Source organism: Myxine glutinosa, chromosome 12 (assembly GCF_964187855.1).
Source record: "Myxine glutinosa chromosome 12, kmMyxGlut1.1, whole genome shotgun sequence".
Lineage (NCBI taxonomy): Eukaryota > Metazoa > Chordata > Myxini > Myxiniformes > Myxinidae > Myxine > Myxine glutinosa.
The window spans coordinates 113131824-113156122 of record NC_136272.1 but is presented as its reverse complement, the minus strand read 5'-3'; the positions used below and the strand labels follow the sequence as shown (position 1 = coordinate 113156122).

General features: G+C 43.6%; 2 protein-coding genes across 7 annotated transcripts in view; both read left to right on the top strand.

The window, feature by feature from the left end:
• Positions 1-10592, top strand: part of LOC137437780 (uncharacterized) — a 26969-nt gene extending 16377 nt beyond the window's left edge. Inside the window, exons 2-5 of one of the 2 annotated variants that reach the window (XM_068132387.2) lie at positions 444-541; positions 2391-2510; positions 2951-3135; positions 9445-10592. In XM_068132387.2, the coding sequence (XP_067988488.1) occupies positions 469-541; positions 2391-2510; positions 2951-3135; positions 9445-9771 (705 nt within the window). In that variant the 5' untranslated portion in view covers positions 444-468 and the 3' untranslated portion in view covers positions 9772-10592. The remainder of the gene's footprint in view (positions 1-443; positions 542-2390; positions 2511-2950; positions 3136-9444) is intronic. The other variant, XM_068132388.2, reaches the window with a different exon arrangement.
• The window catches only part of UCHL3 (ubiquitin C-terminal hydrolase L3), a 131929-nt gene that overhangs the window by 78087 nt on the left and 29543 nt on the right, over positions 1-24299 (top strand). Inside the window, exons 1-2 of one of the 5 annotated variants that reach the window (XM_068132389.2) lie at positions 17863-17975; positions 24106-24117. The exons of 1 other annotated variant lie outside the window; for it this stretch is intronic. In XM_068132389.2, coding sequence (XP_067988490.1) covers positions 17937-17975; positions 24106-24117 — 51 coding nt within the window. In that variant the 5' untranslated portion in view covers positions 17863-17936. Of the gene's footprint in view, positions 1-15120; positions 15669-17862; positions 17976-18102; positions 18262-24105; positions 24118-24299 lie in introns of those variants that run through there. 3 more of the 5 variants (XM_078766232.1, XM_068132390.2, XM_078766233.1) reach the window with 3 other exon arrangements.

The following is a 24299-nucleotide window of genomic DNA, read 5'->3' as shown; positions in this document are numbered from 1 at the left end:
TTAACGTTCCGAAATACGCTGATGACGTCATAATTTTAAAACGCGACGTTTTTTTAATTTTAAGGTGTGCTGTAGTTGCTCTGAGACGTACTGATTCCGAATATGCCTTTGGTTTTGCTCTGCGATGAGTAGTTCTCGAGTTATAAGAGGACAAACAAACAAACAAACATACTTTACTGCTTTATATATATAGAAGAAGCTAATACAGTAGTAGGAAAACTGCTTGAGCTGTTCCTGTGACGATGCTAACTGACAAGCAAAGTCTGGTTTGAGATTGTGGGTTCACTAAAGGATTACTCATGTTCACTCATGGTGTATTTTAACTTCAATTGACCTTTAATCACCAAAGACCGAGCTTGCCAGCTCGACCCTAATGGTTTTTAAGTTCAACAAGTAACTTTAACAACAAGTAACAACTGAACTCGATCTTTATTTTCTTTCAGATTTTTAATGTTTGTTTGAGCCGAGATGACGTCGGCCAAAGCCCCCAAGCCTGTATGGGACACTGGGAGGGAAATAATGGTCATTGAATGCTTTCAGGGTGAGTATTGTTTTCAAAATCTCCGTTTCTTGTCCCCAAAGGTACTTTTTAAATTTCTCATTGATTTAACGCTCATGGAGGAGTTTGTATAAAAATCTTATGTTGAATAAATATGATGGGAGATATCGGTGTATTTTTACACAAATTATAAGGACATTGTAGTACACTGTATATTATGGACAAACACAAATGGTATATGGAATTTGAGCCTGTGTTTCCTAGATCACGAGCCTGCGGTTTATATGGAATGCTAACAGTACAGTAACCCATGTTCCAAACTGTATGAAAAGTTTTTTAAAATCTGTTTTTCTTGTTAAGTTTAAGAGACTTCTCAAAGTTTCAAAACTTTTAAAAATCGGCCATTGTTACCTCATACCTTGTTCAACAGTATAACATGAATTCCAGAATCATTGTTGTTAAACTTGGGCATCCTGTCTGCCCACATTGGTTGGTGTACGTTAAAGATCCCACAGTGTCCTTTGCAGAGAGAAAGCGAGTTATCACCGGCACTATGAACACGTTCCAAATTCCTGCCCTAACTACTTAGTCGACCGTTCGTGAAAGATTTGGGAATAATTGTGGCTGTAAAAGAAGAAGATGAGTGTTGGTGAACACGATTCCCAGAGTTAAACCTGAATGAGGTTTAACTCTAGTGGAATTTGAACCTTGATTAATAATTAAAATATTGTGGGAGTTGAACCTTGCTTGGGAATTTGATTTGAGGAGGAGTTGAACCCTGAAGATGGATTGTACTCGACGGGGAGTTACTCTTGTGGGAATTGAACTCTGATAAGGAATTTAACTTTGATGAAGAATCAAGCTCTATGTAGAGTTGAAACCTGATGAGGAATTGAACTGAATTGGAAGTTGAACCATGATGACTTGGACTCTCTGGAGTCCAGAGGGAGTTGAACTCTGATGAGGAATTGAACTCTCGTGGTATTTGAACCTTGATTCGAATTTTAACTCTCGGTGGAGTTTAACTCGGATATGGAATTTAACTCTAGTGGTATTTGAACCTTGATTCGAATTTTAACTCTCGGTGGAGTTTAACTCGGATATGGAATTTAACTCTAGTGGTATTTGAACCTTGATTCGAATTTTAACTCTCGGTGGAGTTAAACTCGGATATGGAATTTAACTCTAGTGGTATTTGAACCTTGATTCGAATTTTAACTCTCGGTGGAGTTTAACTCGGATATGGAATTGAACTCTCGTGGTATTTGAACCTTCATTCGAATTTTAACTCTCGGTGGAGTTTAACTCGGATATGGAATTTAACTCTAGTGGTATTTGAACCTTGATTCGAATTTTAACTCTCGGTGGAGTTTATTTAACTCGGATATGGAATTGAACTCTCGTGGTATTTGAACCTTGATTCGAATTTTAACTCTCGGTGGAGTTTATTTAACTCGGATATGGAATTTAACTCTAGTGGTATTTGAACCTTGATTCGAATTTTAACTCTCGGTGGAGTTTAACTCGGATATGGAATTGAACTCTCGTGGTATTTGAACCTTGATTAGGGTTTAAACTCTAGGAGGAGTGCATACTGATGAGTAATCAAATACGAGTGGGTATCAGGCCCTAATGAGGAATCAAATTGTACTGGGAATTGAACCTTAATGAGGAACTCACCTATAGGCTATTGAACGTTATGCCATGATGCACTGTGCTATAGTATCATCAACTGCATGATTTTTGAGTATGCATTATCTGGTATGTTGTGGTTATTTTTTAGTTGGTATCATCTGTTGGGTAGCTTTAACTATACATTGTGAGTGCATTATAACTCGTTTTTGGTCACTAATTATATAACTTAGTTTAACTTTTTTTTTTTTCATTGCAGAAAACCCCTTCCTATGGGACAACACCAATGGAAATTATTTTAAGAAAAACATGAGAAACACAAAACTTCAGGAACTTTGTCAAAATCTTGGTTTGGCAAAGAATGGAATAATGTTTACAGGTTTGTTATAATCATTTACTCAGAGACATTTTACATCTATTTCATGCAGCACAGTGTCAGCATGGGATGCTGCATGAGCAGTCCATCTTCGTGGGTGGTAAGCTGGCTGTCCTATCTGCTTGTATTCTATTTGTAGGCATTATAGATCCGGTGGTATTTATTTCAAAAACAGTAGGCCTTTGGGTTGGCGATCATTGCATGTATGGGTGTATCATATAGGATTGACCACCTCACCTTTGAGGATCATTCATACCCTAAATTTTGCAGTAGCCTTGAGAGGCTGAGCAGGTTCCAGTGCATCTCTGCATCCATTGTCTCATCATTGAGCAGTAGTCAAATTGGTTTATCCTTTCAATTAATTTGCCCTGGCGGTTTACAGCCTACAGATGGTATTTCAGACTCTTTGTCCTTGCTGTCATTTTCATCTTGAATCTCTTTAGAGGAAGATGTGAAGATGAAGTGGAAGATTTTGAGAGGCAGTTTTGTGCGCGAGTTGAAGAAGGTCGATGCTATTGGTCATATCTCAACGTCTGGTTCCGGACTGATTTATGCTTCACATTCACGTTGGCAACACTTTGACAGGCTCGCCTTCCTACGGGACTATCTTCGACCCAGAAACGGTTGGGTGAGTTTTATGCATGCCAAACGTGGCAGCCACTCGCACCTTGCCCTCTCGTCCCTCGCATTCGGATGAGTTGTAGTTTTCATGAGCTGACTCATTTAAAACAGAGATACTGTTTTTTGCTATCAGCTCTGTTTTCAGGAACCTTCCTCATTAGCTTCACAAACCACATGTAGCATTAATTAAACTCCCACTGTTTGTATGTACTTGGAGGTCCTTATTCATTCTATGCTGACTTTTGAGAACTACATATTTGCTCTGTTGTGAATTATTTTATTTTATTTCTACTTTCATAATCTCAAGAATCTTAGTGGACAGGCTGGCAGGTACCCTGAACAAATTACGCATACTCACCTCTTAAGATGTCGAGCCTGGGTTTGAATCTCCGCACAGCTATAAATTGTCACCCGCTGTTTCACAGGCAGGGTGATTTAACAATGTATGTGCTGTGCTGTCCCTCGGATAGATGTTAAACTGGGTGTTCCATCTGCTGGCATTAGTTGTACTAGGGCGTGTCCGTACGTGGGTGCAAAAAAACATGCGTGCAAACAACAACAACAAAAAAAAACTTTGAAACCACGTGGCAGTAATGACCACAGAACCCCCCCTCTATTTACATGAAATGGTTTGGTCCATTCGCAAAGCCAAAGCGAACGGCTTGCGAGTACGGTAGAACCCCCCCCCTCTATTTACATGAAATGGTTTGGTCCATTCGCAAAGCCAAAGCGAACGGTTGGTAAATAAATCGCCATAGCTCGGTAACTACTTCTCCGATTAATATGAAACCTTGAAAAGGCACATCCTCAGGTCCCCAGCAATATATCTGGCAAGTTTCAATTAGATCGGACCCGTGGTTGTCGAGAAACAGCGGTCACAGACAAACACACACACACACACACAGACACACACACAGAGATTACTGGAATTATAGATAGATGTTAAAGACCCCACAGTGTTCTTTGCAAAGAGTAGCCGAGCTATTGTCAGCACCCTGAACATGAACGAATTACAAATTCCTGCCATAACCAGCACAGCTTTGCCCTCAGCCAATGATGCTATCCAACAGTCCTCTGCCGCTTACGAAAGAAGAAGTGAGCTCATTTCCTTGCATGTTATATCCAACTATGGCCCAAATGTCATTACTTTGCCTTTTTCCCTTTTATGAACTCACTTTTCCATGAGCCTACATTGTGCATAAAATAATACAGCTCAAAGGTGTTTGCACTACCTCTGAGCTATCCTCTCAGACATATATATCACTGGAGGAGTATTGTGAAAAATTTCTGTAACCAGTCTTTGGACAATCAGTTTGAGATGTGATTTTGTCCATTTGCACACCCTTTTGTTGCTTTTGGCACCTGGAAGCAAGCTCATGTTCCAGAATGCATTTGGCTGTGACATATAATGAAAATATGTCATAGTTTCCTGGCATAGGTTATGAATGTCATAAATTTAATTCTTCACTAACATGGGGTCATAGATCAGATATATACAGTATTAAGTTCCAGATTTTTCAGATAAGGATTTCAATTCAACCAATGATGACTGGAATACCACTTTATCTATGACATCATCATTATCACTTTATATACCCCATAGGGAGTTGATTACATATGCCAAGTTTAATTTTTTTTTTTTCCATTGAGTGGTTTCATATCCACTGATATCCACTTTTTTATACACTTTTTATCCAATGATATCCACTTTTTTCCCTTCAATGCAATATGGCTGTCATACCATGTGGCCTATGACGTCAGAGATAGCAATAAAATATTCTCCATGGGAAGTCCCTCTTATGTTTAAAGTTCCGCATCGATTGGACAGGCAGTTGCAGAGCACAATTTTAAAAGTGAAAATATATAGATGCGGACACACACACAGACACAGAAATGTAATAGAAAACCAAATAGTGCATTAGAGTCATCAGAAGGAACCAAAATAACTAAAGAGCAAAAATGAAGTAATCAGGAGGAACCTGGATAGGATTCGGGTTTCAGCTGCTACTCCAGAACCCTGAGATCCATCCAGGCGCAGCCAAGTGAACCTTGCAGAAAAATTTCTACAAGAATTCACTTCTTCCAAGACAGATAGATAAAGAGAGAGAGAAATGAAGAAGCAAGAATTGGAGTTTTAAAAAATTATTATTACTAGGGCATGCCCGTACGTGGGTGCCCGTTCCTTGCCAAAAAAAAAAAATAACGCTACCCGTACGCTCTACCCCGCCCGTACGCCCGTAAACAAAAAAAACAACGCTCTTCGCTTCCGCCCTTCGCTCTGACTGAATTGGGAGAAATAATGCGCATAAGAAATCGAGAAATTATTATTTTCTCCGGAAGAAATCGAATTACGAACCGTAATGGCGCACGCGCCCGGCTCGGCTCGCTCTCACATCGGCCACGCCTACGCAATAACGCGTTCTGTGATTGGCTGCCGGAAGTGCAGTCTTCACTGTCCGGAAGGTCACAAATCGCAGTTACGATGAATCGCAAATTAGTTTTAATTAGTTTTAAAACATAGTTTAACGGCAACATAGTTTTCCAACGTGAAATAAATGAATACGCTCTCAAATGTGCCGTCCGAGGCAGAGTCTGTTCGCCACGTTCGGCACACGTGATAGCTCGCTGCTTTCTGATTGGTTGAATCGTTTTTTGGACATAGCTCGGTAACTACTTGTCCGATTAATATGAAACCTTGAAAAGGCACATCCTCGGGTCCCCAGCAATATACCTGGCAAGTTTCAAGTATATCGGACCCGTGGTTGTCGAGAAACAGCGGTCACAGACAAACAAACAAACACACACACAGACACACAGACACACAGACACACACACACAGAGATTACTGGAATTATAGATAGATTATTTTTTGTATACAAGATCGAGGCTCGTGAAAGAGCTAACATTAATCACACAGAAAGACAAACCGACACATAAAACATATAATATAGGGAGCGGTAGACAAGATGGGGTGAGAGGGGGAAGGACACAAACACAACATTTGAGAGCAGGGACATCAAGAGATCTGTGGGAGGGAGAGGGCTTTGGGGGGGAGGTGGGAGAGGTACAAAACATATGGACACTGCAAGGACTTCCAGGAGAGAAGTTGGAATTTCAAACAAAATGGATCTGGGGTGAATTAGCGGGGGTAGAAAAGATCAAGGTTTTGGATGGGGGAAGATAAGAGATGGTGGTGAACAGCTGTTTTAAAGACCTGGAGGGAGGAGTGGGATTGAAGGGAGTGTGGGAGTTTGTTCCAGAGGCGAGAGAAAAGAGGAATGAAAGAGTGAAGGTGAGCAGAGAGCCTAGATTTCGGCAGTTTAACCATCAGAGGGTTGCTGGCAGATCTTGTGCGACCTGTAGGAATATTTGGGGGACAAAGCACAGAGAGAGCTGGGGGAGCAAGGCCGGAAAGGAGTCGGTAGAAGACAGAAAGACCACCTACCTGCCTGCGGTAAGTGAGTGAAAGGCCCTCGGAGATGGCTTCATCGCGGGAGATTCCAATGATTCTGAAAGCTTTGGTTTCAACAGCGTGAAGCCGATCTAGGTGTGAGGCAGGAGCACCGGCCCATAGGGGAGAACAGTATTCCATTGAGCTGCGGATGAAAGCCTTGTACGTGGTGAGGAGCTCAGGTGTGCCAAGGAAGGACTTCGCACGACAGAGGATGCCCAGTCGGCGACTGGCTTTGGAGGGCAGCTTGGAAATGTGGTTTTCCCAAGAAAGATCATGGCAGATAGTGAGACCCAAAAGCTTGAGCGACAGAACTTCTTGGAGAGGATTGTTGAGAAAGTAGATGGCAGGGTTTTCCAGTCGGTCTTTTCGGAGAGACATAGTAAGAGTGTGAGATTTGTCAGGATTGAAAGACATGTTCCACTTGTTTGACCAGTCTGTGATTTTGTCCAGGTCTTCAGAGAGTGAGGAGGCTGCAGACTGCCGATCTGAGGGAAGAGGAATGGAGCGGCAGAGAGTGGAGTCATCAGCAAAGAGATAGAGAGGATTTTTCCAGAGAGTCGGAGAGATCATTGATAAAGACCAGAAAAAGCACAGGGCCCAGAACACTACCTTGGGGAACTCCAGCCAGAACAGGAAGGGGAGATGAGAGAAATCCATTCAGGGCCACACATTGACTACGACCAGAGAGGAAGTCCACAAGCCATGCGTGGAGATTTCCATGGATACCATAGGAGGAGAGTTCGGTGAGCAGAGCTGGGTGCCAGACCGTATTGAAGGCACGTGATATGTCAAGGGAGACAGCTCTGATTTCCTGTTTGGCATTGAGGACCTCCATCCATTGTTGAGACAGCAGAAGCAGCATGTCCAGAGTAGAATGACCTGGTCTGAATCCAAATTGATGATCGGAGATCAAGCCATTGGAGTAGAGGAAGGATTTGATATCCGAAGCAATGATGGATTCCATGACTTTCCTGATAATTAGGAGCAGGCTGATTGGTCTGAAGTTGCAAGGATCTGTTTTAGCACCTTTTTTGTGTAAAGCGGTAATGTTTGCTTATTTCCAAGATGCTGGTGGATGACCTTGAGCAAAAGAGAGGGTGAAAAGAACAGAGAGAGGGTGAAAAGAACAGAGAGAGGGTGAGATAGAGCAGCAGAGCATGATTTTAGGACCCGTGGGCTGATGCCGTCTGATCCAGTTGCAGAATCAGAGTCGAGGTTTGACAAAAACTTCTCCACCTTGTCAGGAGAGAAGGACACAGAGTCCAGGAGCAGTTGGGTTCGACTAGGTAAGGTGGGAACAGAGAGAGATGGGTTTGGGACACAAGATTTTGAGGCAAACACAGAGTTGAGGCATTCGGCTTTGTCACGTGCGGTGTCAACTGTGTAGCCATTTGAGGTAAGGGAGGTGATGGAGGGGGAACAAAAACCAGAAACGGATTTGACCAGACGCCACCAGGATTTGGAGGAAGGAGACAGGTTTGAGAGTTCATTCTTGAGTGTGGAGAGATAGTGCTTCCTGGCACTCCTGAGGGTAGACACACACTTGTTCCAAGCTTGGTGGAAGGAACTGAGATTGCCTTCAGTTGGATTTGCCTTCCAAGAGGCAAAGGCAAGTTGTTTCAGGGCAACTGCCTCACCACAAGATTCAGTGTACCATGGACGGGAGAAAGGGTAAGACAACTGAAGACGAGATGGGATAAATCTGTGCATGAGAGAGAGCAGTTTGCTTTGGAAGAATTCCCAGGAAGAATTGATGTCAGAGGCAGTAGAGATGGGAGACCAGTCCAGATGATTGCTGGCTGCTTGAAGACCGTGCCAGTCGGCCTGAGTGAAATGCCAGACTCGTCGACGCTGAGGAGGCTCTCTGAGAATGACGAGAGAGATGTCCACTTTAACAAGCACATGATCAGAAGAACCGATTGGAGCAGAAGAAGAGCAGCAGACATTTGCAGGGAAGTTAGTCATAACCAAGTCCAGAAGAGAAGATACTCCATTGACTGAGATCCGGGTCGGGAAATTGACAGATTGTGTCAGTCCCAATGAGTCGCAGTAGTCCTTTGCTGAGGTGCCATGGCTGGTGAGAGATGAACCCACACCCAGCCAGCTGGCATGATGACAGTTGAAGTCGCCACATATGAGGAAGAGAGAGTTTGGATGAGTTGATAGAAGTTGGTCCATATTGACCGACAGCGAAATGTAAATGGAGTCATCACTGTTTGGAGGACGGTACAGAACACATATGAACAAAAGGTGGGAGTGGAGAGGAAGCCGTAGCCAGAGGTACTCCTGGGGGTGAGGTGGAGAGAGGGCAGTGCAAGGAGAGTGAGGAAGAGAGTTTTTCACGCGCGCACACACACACACACACACACACACACACACACACACACACACACACACACACACACACACACACACACACACACACACACACACACACACACACACACACGGGAGTTGGAATGGTCTCACATCCCCTTTGGGGCAAGTCTAAAAATAAAGTCGCCAATTGAGGCAAAGCTACTTAACGTTAGGCTTGCTTGGTGTTTAAACCCTTTGGCATTTGCTGCATTTCTTTTTGTGAGACTATGTATTCTGATTGTACATCTAAGTAGTAAGATTTACCATTTTATAAGCAAACTAAGAGACACTGTGTGCTGCATTTGTATTGCATTGTTTATTCTCATCGTTCTCATGGTGTATTGACATCAAATTCACTTTTTGAAAATGAGTTTAAGCAATTATAACTTTGTTGACTTATTTTAGCATGTGGAGCAATTAATTGTTCACTAAACGTGATGGTGTTTAAAGTCAAGATGATGGTGATGAAACGAATAATTTGCAAAATGAACAAATTGTTTGCAGAGTTCTGAGGAGAGGTTCCATCAAGATAGCGATGGATCTCCGGTTGTGACACCAGAGACGAGGCCAGCATCGAGGACCTGCAGGAGGGACTCCATGAGTGAAGGAGACCTCGAACCTCTGAGCGTTGTTCCGTTGGCGAGCGTTCCTGTGGCACCTGCAGTGCCCGTACTCGGCGATGCTGAAGATGTGTTTGGGCAACATGTGGCGTTTGCACTACGTCGGCTTCCGCTATACAAGCGTGAGATGCTCAAACTGGAGGTCCAGCGTCTCATTGTGCAGTTTCTGTTTAGTGGCAGTGAAGAGCAGCAGCAGGAGGACAGAAAGTGATGTTTTTGAGCGGGAGTGTTCACTCATTGTGCAGTGTTTGAGCGGAGAATCTCTTCACTCATTATGGCAAAGGCAATGATCTTCGAAGGGGGATGCAAGGGACATGTCCACTTGTCATACCAGAGGGGAGAGGGATTGGTGGGTGGGGTAGAGGGGTGGGTGGGGTAGGGGAGCAGTGGGGTGGGGAGGGAGATGGTGGTGGTAGTGGAGAGGAAGGGGTGGTGTTGATAGTGGTATTGGTGGAGGGAGGGGGGAGGGGGGGAGAGAAGTGGTGGTGCTGGTGTGGGGAGTACCCCTCACCTTTGAATTTTGAATAAATTATTATTAATGTTAAAATCACTGGCACAGATCAAATTTATGTCTTCCCCCAGATTTCCCCTTTTTCACAAAATGGATTGGTTCAATCTTACGAGCAGAGGGGGGCACAATGGAACTACTTCTTCTTTGTTTGTGTGCATCAAAAGGCTGCAGGGTATTGGCCGAGGGCGTGGCTGTACCGCTGATGCAATGCCCTGTGCTGGTTAGGACAGGAATTTGTAATTTGCCCATGGTGCCGGCGATAGGTCGCCGACTCTTCACTAAGGACACCATGGGATCTTTAACGTGCACCAACGTTGCCAGCGGACGAGACGCCCATTTAGCATCCATCTGAGGGACGGCACATACTGATGAAACACCTTGCAAGTTAAACCATCCGGGATAGGCAGGGTGTCATCAATGTGTGTGCCAATAGATATTCATTCTCACAAGTTCTTCACTCGTCAAAGTCTGGAAGTGTGTGGTGACATCACCTTGTCATGTAATTTTTTTGATAAAACCTTAAAAAAAAAAAAAGCCATTGTACACCAAAATGAAAATATTACTGGTCTCTTTGGGTCCCAGTGCAACAAAATAATGCATCTCAAATGTTCCAGCTTCTGAGCCGAGACCATATTCTCATGAATGATAGTTTATCTATTATTAGCCCCTGGTGGACTGAGTCCGAAACGGGGGCTTATGGATTGGGTCTCGTCCATGCGTCCACAACCATATCTCGGATATGTATGGACTGGTTTTGTTCGTACTGGGCAGAAAGACAACACATGATGGTATACATATGCACATCATTTTGTTTCATGATGCGATCAAAGATTGCCAACTGGCAGCAATTTTAGTTGTAAAAACCCGATGGTGAACACGTCCTCAACCATTTCTCCGACATGCATTTACCAATCTTATTCAAATTTGGCACGCTGATAAGGAATGATGTCTTATGTAAGCACATCTTTTCTTTTCGAGATGAGATCCAATATGGCTGACTGGTGGCCATTTTGTTACTTCAATGTGTCGCCAACCATTTTTCGGACACACAAGAACCTATTTTGTTCAAACTTAGTACAAGCATAGTACATCATGGCATACATGTGCTGCTCAATTTATTTTGTGATCTGATTAAAGATGGCCGACTGGTGGCCATTTTAGTTGTAAAAAAACCCAAAAAACAGCATTGAACATGTCCTCAACCATTCATTTCTCAGAGATGCATTTACTGATCTTGTTCAAACGTGGCACACAGATAATGAACGAGGGCTTACATATGCACGTTATTTGTTTTCAAGATAACATCTAAGATGGCCGGCTGGTGGCCATTTTGTTACTTAAACATGTCCCCAACATTTATTGAACATGCATGGTCCGATTTTGTTCAATCTAGGCACAAACACAGTACATGATGGCATACATGTGCACCTCACTTTATTTTGCGATCTGATCAAAGATGGTAGACTGGCAGCCATTTTAGTTGTAAAAAACCAGATATTGAACATGTCCTCCACAATTTCTCAGACATACATGAACTGATTTTATTCAATCGTGGCACAAAGACAATATATGAGAGTATACATATGCAGAAGGCCTGGCCTGGCCTGGTGCATAGGCCTGGTGTTGGGCTAGCGGCTAGGGTGCCAGCTTAGGATCCTAGGATCCTGGGTTCGAATCCTGGTCGATCGCTGAATTAACGCCAGGGGGGTTGACTCAGCCTGTCATCCTTCCGAGGTCGGCAAATTGAGTACCAGCTCACTGGTAATTCCCTGTTTGTTGTAAAAGGCGACAAAAAGGGTTGGCGGCAGGAAGGGCATCCGGCCGTAAAACATTGCTTCAAAAAGGGGACCAACAAAAACAACAACAACCACGGTGCCCAAAAAAGGCCAACCCCCGCTTTGCGGGGAAAAATGGCCTCTAAAGGTGGTTTTATACATATGCAGAAGTTTGTTTTGTAATCCAACTAAAAATGGCCGACTGGCGGCCTTTAACTCCATAGAACAAAATTACTAAAACCTCGGGGGCTATGACATTTCATATATTTTTCTCCTTGTTCAATTTTTTTTTTACCTCTTCCTTCCCCCCTGGCTCTAAGCTTCTCCAAATTATATCATCCTTGGCTCTTAACTTGTCCAGATTTCACCATCATTGGCTCACAGATTATTCTCATTCCACCACCAACACGCACTTCTTCCAAAATACAATCCTTGTAATACTTGTGCTTCCATTTGCTTCACTTGGTTTACCTGGTGGCCTTTTGTCATTATTTTGTCCATTTCCTGTACAGACATAACAGGTCACAGTCCATCACTAGCAACACAACTGCATGTTTTGTAAAAGCTTCCAAGAGCATTCATTAATGTAGATAAAAAAATTGATATAAGAAGACTGTTGAGAGGTTTGCATTTGTTGTTTATATCTGACAAAATTATAGGACGCATTAAAATTGGAGTATTAAAGTGGTAAAGCATCGCTTTGTCTTTGTATGGAAAATTAAAATGGCAGATACTTTCCTCGTATTATCAAAGCTTGCGAATCACATTTTTCGTGACTTGTGACGTGATCCAACTCCCGCTGCCTTGAGACAAACATAATTCGATAATTGATCTTCACAGCTGAGTCTTTAAAATTTCACCTAATTGAGTTTTTCTACATTGCGAGGAATATATTTGCAGTCTTTAACTTACATAAATAAACTAAAACAGCACCTGGCAGAGCGCATACCTCCGCCAGGCTGAACAGTTTACGTTTTGTATCCCACCGATAGGCCAGATCTGGATCTGGACCTGAACCAAAATCGAATCGATTCGTCCTTGTCACGCATCCAACGTCTCCACCAAGTTTCGCCTGAATCCGTCCATAACTTTTGGAGATATTGTGCGACATATCGTTTTTTGTCCTATCAATGGTGAAGAATCACTTTAAAAATTATCGGATTCAAATTCGGATCCGGATCTTCACTAAAATATAATCAATTCGTCCTTGTCACACACCCAACCCCGTTCACAACTTTTTGAGATATCCTGTTCGCAGACAAACAGACAACAGGGGTAAAAACACAACATCTGTCCACTTTTGGTGGAGGAGGTAAAGAGACTTTTACATTCTTATATTCATTCATATGGAGGAGTGTGTACAATGTACATTATGTCATTTGAAGGACAAGGACATTGTGAGATATTAGAATCTTTACATGAATTAGGACATACGGGGAGATATTGGTAAACTAGCATTAATTCGACGGACATGGGTGAGTATTGGTAAACTTCAATGAGAATCACAAAAACTTTGGGAGATATTGGTGAAATTAAACACGAATTACATGAACGACATTGGGAGACAATGGAGGAATGAATTACGAGGTGTGATCAAAAAATTCAGTGAATGTTAGAATAAAACCACTTTATTAAACGCTTGCATCATTAATCACGTTTGAAGTACTCCCCTTCGGCCTCCCGCACCGACACACTTGTTCCACCATTCCTGCTACTTTTGGAAACATTTCCGGAAGTCATCTTTGTAATCACCTTCAGAATGTCTGTCGTGTTGGATTTGATGTCTTTGATCATCTGAAATCGCTTCCCTTTCATAGTTTGTTTCAATTTGGGGAACAGAAACAAATACAGCACCAATGATCGCAAAGAAGAAAAAGGAAACTACAAAAAGAAACATGAGAAGACATACTCTGACAGTTGGGCTGGCGAATTTGATGGCCAAAGTTGAAAGTTGGTGAAACTGGTATGAAAGGTATGTATGAAAGGTATGACTGGTGAAAGTTGGTATGAAAGGCCCTGGTGTTGGGCTGGCGGCCAGGGTGCCAGCTTAGGATCCTAGGATCCTGGGTTCGAATCCCGGTCGATCGCTGAATCTAACGCCAGGGGGGTTGACTCAGCCTGTCATCCTTCTGAGGTCGGCTAATTGAGTACCAGCTTGCTGGTAATTCCCTGTTTGTCGTTAAAGGCGGCAAAAAGGGTTGGCGTCAGGAAGGGCATCCGGCCGTAAAACATTGCTTCAAAAAGGGAACCAAAAAAACAACAACAACCACGGTTCCCGAAAAAGGCCAACCCCTGCTTTGCGGGGAAAAATGGCCTCTAAAGGTGGTTTATACTCTGACAAATGGGAGAATGACAAAAGAGCAGGAAGATTTAAAAAAAAGAAGAGCTTGACATAACAGGGATTGATAAGGAAGGGTCACTGGAATGGCTAATAAGAGGTCAAAATAATTGGTATGGAGAATGAGTCATCATAGATGCCCAAGACCAGGGATACTACACAAATGGCTTTAAGAACATGGCGGGATTGAGCCAATCGGACAAATGCAGATTTTGTGGGGTAGAAACAGAAAGTACCAGCCACCTCCTTTCGGGATGTAAAAAACTCATGTCGGAACAGTTGTGCACAGAAAGACATGACAGAGTCCGTAGAGTAATCATTAGCACATCTATAAACATTTCAACATTCCGGTTCCAGAACAATCAAGGAAACACAAACCAAACTCGATCCTTGAAAATGAACACATAGCGCTCACACATGACAACATGATCCCATCAAGTGTAGACATTGCAAACAAAGCATTGTGTCCGGTCATAGCGCTCGGTCGATTGAGGTTTCGGTTCCCAATGACTTTGGATGAAATGCTTCAGAAATCAAGAAAATGCTCAAATACAAGGATCTGAAAAATGAGGACAAGAGGTCTTGGAAATTGAAGAAAGCTGAAATTGTACCAGTGATGGTCGGAGCAACAAGGATGATGAAGGAAAAAAAACCCTTACTGAGTATTTAAAAAGCATTCCGGGGAATATCAAGACAAATGAGCCGCAAGTGGAGGGTGCCAGAGGTTCAGCGAGGATTCTAAAAAGAGCTCTTGGAACAAAGATAGGAGAATGAAGTTTCACAATCTGATTCATGAATAATGATCCTTTACCAAAAGAGGAGGTGGAGATTTTTGAATTGTGGGAGAACTTCCTCTCACCTCCTAAAACCCGCATGTGGAGATAACAACAACAGGCTGTCAACAGCCAATTAAAGTCGCACGATGCCAAGTCGGGTGAATAAGGCGGACGAGGGATGACGAATGCTTTTTTGACGCCAGAAATTGTTGGATAGAGATCGCCGTGTGGCAGGGCGCGTTGTCATGATGGAGGAGCCACCAGTTCTTCCACTTTTCTGGAATTTTCCGTTTCCGTCTCCGTCTCCGTGTCTCTGTCTCTGTCTCTGTCTCTGTCTCTGTCTCTCTCTCTCACAAACGTTTCACAACTTCCATGTAGAAAGCCGCATTAAAAGGTAACACCTTTGGGAAGAAATCCTGTGTGAACCTTCCAGATTACCTTCCAGATCGAAGAACACAATCAGGATAACCTTCACTTGCGATCTCGACCTTCCAGATCGAAGAACACAATCAGGATAACCTTCACTTGCGATCTCGACCTTCCAGATCGAAGAACACAATCAGGATAACCTTCACTTGCGATCTCGACTGCCGCGCCTTTTTTGGGTCTCGATGATGTGGGTGTCCTCCACTGGGAGCTCTGTGCTTTCATTTCCGGATCATACCGTAAGCCCACGACTCGTCACCTGTTATCACCTGGGGTAAGAATGTTGCATCCGAAACGCATCGATCAAACAAGTTGGATGAAATGAAGACACGATTTGCTTGTTGATGTTGCGTGCTGGAAAGTGGGAGGGTTGACGAAATAAGCCCCGCCCACTGACGTCAACAATGTTCACGCATTCATTTGTAGCGGTTGCATTCACCAAACGTTTTGATCACATCTCGTATTAATTACTCAAACATTAAATGAACAATGAAAGAATGTTGGAAATGTTACTAATTTTACAAGACCCTGTATCCCACTTAACTTTATTATAATGATAAATCTCAACATTGTTGTATACCTAAAGTAAGAAACTTTTATGCACACATGCATGCAAAGCAAGCTAAATAATAAGTAAACGAATAAACAGGTATGTAGAATTTATTGGTTCATCGTGGGCCATTCGCGGTTTTTTTTACGCAAGTCATTCACGAACCGGCTGTCCATGCCTAAAGTCAAAATAAGTTAATACTTACATTATTTGCGAATGGTATACCCACCCAGGTCATACTATCTATCCTCTTCAACTAAAGTATCAAACAAGCCTGGGTACACCGTTCTTAGACTATCGGTCTTGTTTTTTTTTTGTTTTGTTTTTTTACAAGCAGCACGTACCATTTTTACATGCAGCACGTACCACTGTTGCATTCAACACATACCCCTTTTACACGCAGCACATACCACTTTTACACACAACACATACCACCTTTACACACAACATGTACCACTTTTACACGCACCACGTAACACATTTACATCCAAGACACACCACATTTAGATGCAACACGTACCACTTTACACGCACCACGTAACACATTTACACCCAAGACACACCACATTTAGACGCAACACGTACCACTTTTACAAGCAACACGTACCACTTTTTACACGCAACACGTACCACTTTTCCACGCAACACGTATCACTTTTTACATGCAACAGGTACCACTTTTTACATGCAACACATACCACTTTTACACGCAACACGTCCCACTTTTTACATGCAACACGTACCACTTTTACACGTAACACGTACCACTTTTACACGCAACATGTACCCCTTTTACACGCAACACGTGCCACTTTTACACGCAACACGTACCACTTTTGCACGCAACATGTACCACTTTTACACGCAACACGTACCACCTTTACACGCAACACGTACCACTTTTACACGCAGCACGTACCACCTTTACACGCAACATGTACCAATTTTACATGCAACACGTACCACCTTTACATGCACCACCTTTACATGCAACACATTTACATGCAACACGTACCACTTTTACATGCAACACGTACCACTTTTACATGCAACACGTACCACTTTTACAAGCAACACATTTACATGCAACACGTACCACTTTTACATGCAACACGTACCACTTTTACATGCAACACGTACCACTTTTACATGCAACACGTACCACTTTTACATGCAACACGTACCATTTTTACAAGCAACACGTACCATTTTTACAAGCAACACGTACCATTTTCGTCTTTGGTACGACTCTGTATCTGGGGTTTGAATCACCGACCACGAAAGGATTTATTTTCTTTCGATCTTTCCGCCTGATTCCCTTATCGTGTCTGCTGCTGTCGGGGATGTATTCCGCTAGCAAGCGGCTTGTTATTGCTCGCCAGGAGTCAGTCCAGGTACCAAGTTTCTTGTACAGCGCTTGCCAAGTGGCTTAAGCATTCAAGCAAGCACTCCATCGAAAATCGTTGATATAATGAACGGCTGGCTTGGCAAGCGCTAGCAAGCTGCTTGGTAAGTGAACGCAGCCCTGCTGATTCAGCGATTTCGGTTTCAGTGCAAAGCAAAGATCGTGAAGCGGAGCTTTACGATCTTTGGTGCAAAGTGCAATGCAAGTGAAAAAGAGTTTAAAAAGGTAAAATATATCCGTACTACAATCAACTATAATTACTGATTGTTATACGTATTATATCTCAAAGCATACTCGATGGATATATATGTTAATAATATTTAGGCAGCATGAAACACTTTTGAGGCGGTGTATAGGTGTGTCGAAATAATTTACGTCTGATATACAATAAACGCTTCGATTGCAATCAATAAATCATACTGAAGAGTTTATAATTACACATTCTGAGAGATTGATGGAAACAGCGTTTAATTAACTATTAGAATAAATTATCCGCATTTACTTTTCAACCCCCATACCACGCTCTTCCTCACAATCTGAACACGCTCCACAGTCCACAATCCACATCCAGAGCGAGCTCCATCTCATCCTCACAATGGCGCAGCGCTGGCTCCCGTTGGAAGCCAACCCAGATGTGAGCACACCTCATCTCCCTCACTCAGCTTGTCATAGGTGCCTCGTTTAGACCGTGTCGACGTTTACCGTTACAAATCGTGTCCAAGTCCCGCAACCTGTACAGGAATCTCGTGAGATTGTCGAACACTCGTTTCGAATCGTTCATGCACTGAGGTTACTCGGGGAGCCACGTGCTCCGTACAGCGGCCTCCGTCTGTGTACGTGTACGGACACCTGCTGATGAACGCAGCTTGATACAGTGAAGTGTCTGGCTGCTGATGAAGGTAGCTTGATACACTGATACAGTGAAGTGTCTGACTGCTGCTGATGAAGGTAGCTTGATACAGTGAAGTGTCTGACTGCTGCTGATGAAAGTAGCTTGATACAGTGAAGTGTCTGACTGCTGATGAAGGTAGCTTGATACACTGATACAGTGAAGTGTCTGACAGCTGCTGATGAACGTAGCTTGATACAGTGAAGTGTCTGACTGCTGATGAAGGTAGCTTGATATGAACGTAGCTTGATACAGTGAAGTGTCTGACTGCTGCTGATGAAGGTAGCTTGATACAGTGAAGTGTCTGACAGCTGCTGATGAAAGTAGCTTGATACAGTGAAGTGTCTGACTGCTGCTGATGAAGGTAGCTTGATACAGTGAAGTGTCTGACTGCTGCTGATGAAGGTAGCTTGATACAGTGAAGTCTCTGACAGCTGCTGATGAAGGTAGCTTGATACAGTGAAGTCTCTGACAGCTGCTGATGAAGGTAGCTTGATACAGTGAAGTGTCTGACAGCTGCTGCTGAAGGTAGCTTGATACAGTGAAGTGTCTGACTGCTGCTGATGAAGGTAGCGTGATACAGTGAAGTGTCTGACTGCTGCTGATGAAGGTAGCTTGATACAGTGAAGTGTCTGACAGCTGCTGATGAAAGTAGCTTGATACAGTGAAGTGTCTGACTGCTGATGAAGGTAGCTTGATACACTGATACAGTGAAGTGTCTGACAGCTGCTGATGAAGGTAGCTTGATACAGTGAAGTGTCTGACTGCTGCTGATGAAGGTAGCGTGATACAGTGAAGTGTCTGACAGCTGCTGATGAAGGTAGCTTGATACAGTGAAGTGTCTGACTGCTGCTGATGAAGGTAGCTTGATACAGTGAAGTGTCTGACAGCTGCTGATGAAGGTAGCTTGATACAGTGAAGTGTCTGACTGCTGCTGATGAAGGTAGCTTGATACAGTGAAGTGTCTGACTGCTGCTGATGAAGGTAGCTTGATACACTGATACAGTGAAGTGTCTGACTGCTGCTGATGAAGGTAGCGTGATACAGTGAAGTGTCTGACAGCTGCTGATGAAGGTAGCTTGATACAGTGAAGTGTCTGACAGCTGCTGATGAAGGTAGCTTGATACAGTGAAGTGTCTGACTGCTGCTGATGAACGTAGCGTGATACAGTGAAGTGTCTGACAGCTGCTGATGAAGGTAGCTTGATACAGTGAAGTGTCTGACAGCTGCTGATGAAGGTAGCTTGATACAGTGAAGTGTCTGACTGCTGCTGATGAAGGTAGCTTGATACAGTGAAGTGTCTGACTGCTGCTGATGAAGGTAGCTTGATACAGTGAAGTGTCTGACAGCTGCTGATGAAGGTAGCTTGATACAGTGAAGTGTCTGACAGCTGCTGATGAAGGTAGCTTGATACAGTGAAGTGTCTGACAGCTGCTGATGAAGGTAGCTTGATACAGTGAAGTGTCTGACTGCTGCTGATGAAGGTAGCTTGATACAGTGAAGTGTCTGACAGCTGCTGATGAAGGTAGCGTGATACAGTGAAGTGTCTGACAGCTGCTGATGAAAGTAGCTTGATAGTGGTGTCTGACAGCCGCTGATGAAAGTAGTTTGATAGTGAAGTGTCTGACAGCTGCTGATGAAAGTAGCTTGATAGTGAAGTGTCTGACAGCTGCTGATGAAGGTGGCTTAATACAGTGAAGTGTCTGACAGTTGATGATGAAAGTAGCTTGATAGTGAAGTGTCTGACAGCCGCTGATGAAAGTAGTTTGATAGTGAAGTGTCTGACAGCCGCTGATGAAGGTGGCTTAATACAGTGAAGTGTCTGACAGTTGATGATGAAAGTAGCTTGATAGTGAAGTGTCTGACAGCCGCTGATGAAAGTAGTTTGATAGTGAAGTGTCTGACAGCCGCTGATGAAAGTAGTTTGATAGTGAAGTGTCTGACAGCTGCTGATGAAGGTGGCTTAATACAGTGAAGTGTCTGACAGTTGATGATGAAAGTAGCTTGATAGTGAAGTGTCTCACAGCCGCTGATGAAAGTAGCTTGATAGTGAAGTGTCTGACAGCCGCTGATGAAAGTAGCTTGATAGTGAAGTGTCTGACAGCCACTGATGAAAGTAGCTTGATAGTGAAGTGTCTGACAGCCGCTGATGAAAGTAGCTTGATAGTGAAGTGTCTGACAGCCACTGATGAAAGTAGCTTGATAGTGAAGTGTCTGACAGCCGCTGATGAAAGTAGCTTGATAGTGAAGTGCCTGACAGCCGCTGATGAAAGTAGCTTGATAGTGAAGTGTCTGACAGCCGCTGATGAAAGTAGCTTGATAGTGAAGTGTCTGACAGCCACTGATGAAAGTAGCTTGATAGTGAAGTGTCTGACAGCCGCTGATGAAAGTAGCTTGATAGTGAAGTGTCTGACAGCCGCTGATGAAAGTAGCTTGATAGTGAAGTGCCTGACAGCCGCTGATGAAAGTAGCTTGATAGTGAAGTGTCTGACAGCCGCTGATGAAAGTAGCTTGATAGTGAAGTGTCTGACAGCCGCTGATGAAAGTAGTTTGATAGTGAAGTGTCTGACAGCCGCTGATGAAAGTAGTTTGATAGTGAAGTGTCTGACAGCTGCTGATGAAAGTAGCTTGATAGTGAAGTGTCTGACAGTTGCTGATGAAAGTAGCTTGATAGTGAATTGTCTGACAGCTGCTGATGAAAGTAGCTAGATAGTGAAGTGTCTGACAGTTGCTGATGAAAGTAGCTTGATAGTGAAGTGTCTGACAGTTGCTGATGAAAGTAGTTTGATAGTGAAGTGTCTGACAGCTGCTGATGAAAGTAGCTTGATAGTGAATTGTCTGACAGCTGCTGATGAAAGTAGCTAGATAGTGAAGTGTCTGACAGTTGCTGATGAAAGTAGCTTGATAGTGAATTGTCTGACAGCTGCTGATGAAGGTGGGTTGATAGTGAAGTGTCTGACAGCTGCTGATGAAAGTAGCTAGATAGTGAAGTGTCTGACAGCCGCTGATGAAAGTAGGTTGATAGTGAAGTGTCTGACAGCTGCTGATGAAGGTAGCTTGATACAGTGAAGTGTCTGACAGCTGCTGATGAAGGTAGCGTGATACAGTGAAGTGTCTGACAGCTGCTGATGAAAGTAGCTTGATAGTGAAGTGTCTGACAGCTGCTGATGAAAGTAGCTTAATACAGTGAAGTGTCTGACAGCTGCTGATGAAGGTAGCTTGATACAGTGAAGTGTCTGACAGCTGCTGATGAAGGTAGCTTGATTCAGTGAAATGTCTGACAGCTGCTGCATTTCCACGTCTCCTTCCTGTGCACGAGCAATGGCCTCAAAATCGATGGTGGTAGATGCATCAAGGGCAGTGACAATCCAACTTTGATAGTTCACTATAGGGCATCAGCTGCTGTCATTCTTGCCATGTATGTGCCTCAAGTCTGTCGTGAACTGGGAGATGTAGTCCAAGTGGCATTTCTCTCTCGGGGGAAATGTCGATCGGGTTTTGACTGCGGGGAAAAAAAAAATCAGTGGCCTGTGATCAGTCTGGATGCTGAACTGATGACCCTCAATTGCCTGTGGACACCAAGATGAGCTGTACTTTTCTCGGCAGACGTTGGTGGAAAACGTCGCTCCATTCCTCATCCCTCAGATCGGCAGTCTGCAGCCTCCTCACTCTCTGCAGACCTGGACAAAATCACAGACTGGTCAAACAAGTGGAACATGTCTTTCAATCCTGACAAATCTCACACTCTTACAATGTCTCTCCGAAAGGACCGACTGGACAACCCTCCCATCTACTTTCTCAACAATCCTCTCCAAGAAGTTCTGTCGCTCAAGCTTTTGGGTCTCACTATCTGCCATGATCTTTCTTGGGAAAACCACATTTCCAAGCTGGCCTCCAAAGCCAGTCACCGACTGGGCATTCTCCGTCGTGCGAAGTCCTTCCTTGGCACACCTGAGCTCCTCACCACATACAAGGCTTTCATCCGCAGCTCAATGGAATACTGTTCCCCCCTCTGGGCTGGTGCTCCTGCCTCACACCTTGCTCGGCTTCACGCTGTTGAGGCCAAAGCTTTCAGAATCATTGGAATCTCCTGCGATGTAGTCAACACCGAGGGCCTTTCACTCACTCACTGCAGCAGGTTGGTGGTCTTTCTGTCTTCTACCGACTCCTCTCCGGCCTTGCTCCCCCAGCTCTCTCTGTGCTCTGTCCCCCCAATATTCCTTCAGGTCGCACAAGATCTGCCTGCAACCCTCTTATGGTTAAACTGCCAAAGTCTAGGCTCTCTGCTCACCTTCACTCTTTCATTCCCCTTTTCTCCCGCCTCTGGAACAAACTCCCCCACTCCCTTCAATCCCACTCCTCCCTCCAGGTCTTTAAAACAGCTGTTCACCACCATCTCTTATCTTCCCCCATCGAAAACCTTGATCTTTTCTACCCCCGGTAATTCACCCCAGAGTCCTTGCAGTGTTCATATGTTTTATTCCTCTCCCACCTCCCCCCAAGTCCTCCCGATGTCCCTGCTCTCAAATGTTGTGTTTGTGTCCTTCCCCCTCTTCCCCCTCTCTTTTGTGTCCTTCCCCCTCTCTCCCCATCTTGTCTGCCACTCCCCTTGTTTTTTGTGTTTTGTGTGTCGGTTTGTCTTTTTGTGTGATTAATGTTAGCTCTTTCACGAGCCTCGATCTTGTATACAAAAATAAATAAATAAAGTTGCTCAAGGATTTTTCCTTCAAGGTGTTGTCCCCTAAGATCTGCCTCATGCGGAGTAACTGTGACAGTTTCTGATCACCCAATTCCTCTGAGACCAGGAGTTGATGCAGACATTTCTGGTTGGATCCAGAGGTTCAGCGTATTGGTTCCTTCTTCATGTCGTCATAGGAGTCGGTCCTTGGTGATTTGATGAGTAAGTCACGATCCTCCTGGGAACTTACAGGTTGGAGTGAGGCCATGATACACGTGAAACCTGTCTCTTGGGTAGTAATCCCCCTCTTGAGGAACTGAACCTCGACCTTCCCGAACCAAATAGTTTGGTCTTTTGGCCAAAATTGAAGTAGTTATAAACTGACAGCTGACACAGATGTATATGAGGTTGATGGAGACCATGAAGCCGAAACTTCATGCATTGTTGTATTCAAATAATGTCTGGGTCACCAATGTAGAAATTGCAAAGATGTTAAATACAATTCCTACTTACTCTATTAGGTGGATTGAAGAACAGTTGGAATAAACGGTCACTCGCGAAAATGCGGTTTCAAGGTCATAATAAAACTCTCTCCTCTCCGGATTCCTGATATAAAACAAACGGTGAGCAGTTTCGAGAAAACTAAATATCTCGCAAAAGGTCTGATTAAAAAATCCGAGACCTCAGAGCCAAACTTCAGGGAAGCCATGGAATGTCGGTGAATAGAAGAATAACACTTCTGGCGAGCACGAGAATGTTGAAAAATGGTGAAAATAAAAAAATTAAAGTGATAAAGTGGAATCCAGAACCAGGACGTCCTGGGACAAGTGATACTACGATGGGTATAACTCCAATTTGATGGGAACTAGAATTGAGCTTTGAATCATGAGTCTTTCTGTCCTTTTTACATCGACCTTTCTGTTCCAAATGATGTCATTCTCCCTCTGAATAAATTAAAGAAATCACGTGTTCTCCTTTCGAAACCAGGCCAAAGAGTGAAAGAAGCTCCCATAAAGGAAAACTATGATTGGTGGGTAAAAACGGTTAAAGTCACATGGCTATCGGAATTGGGTAGCAAGTGGCAGGAGATGACGCAGAACCATTGTAATTGAAGTGACAACATTTTTACTGAATTTTCTGAAAGTCCTAATAATTATTTTTGTCTTTCCCATCTCTTCCCTTCTGTGCTCGCTCCAGGTTATGAACCAGGTAAGAATACATTTTGTTGTTGTTGTTTGTCTGTACGTGGCTGTGTACTCATTCAGATGTGTTGTTGCTTGTAGTCAGGTTCACTATGTTTTTTCGTTCAAAATCATGGTAGATTAGCAAACATATACATTTTTGGAAACGTTATTACATGGAAAATCAGAAAATCAATGTTTACATTTGCC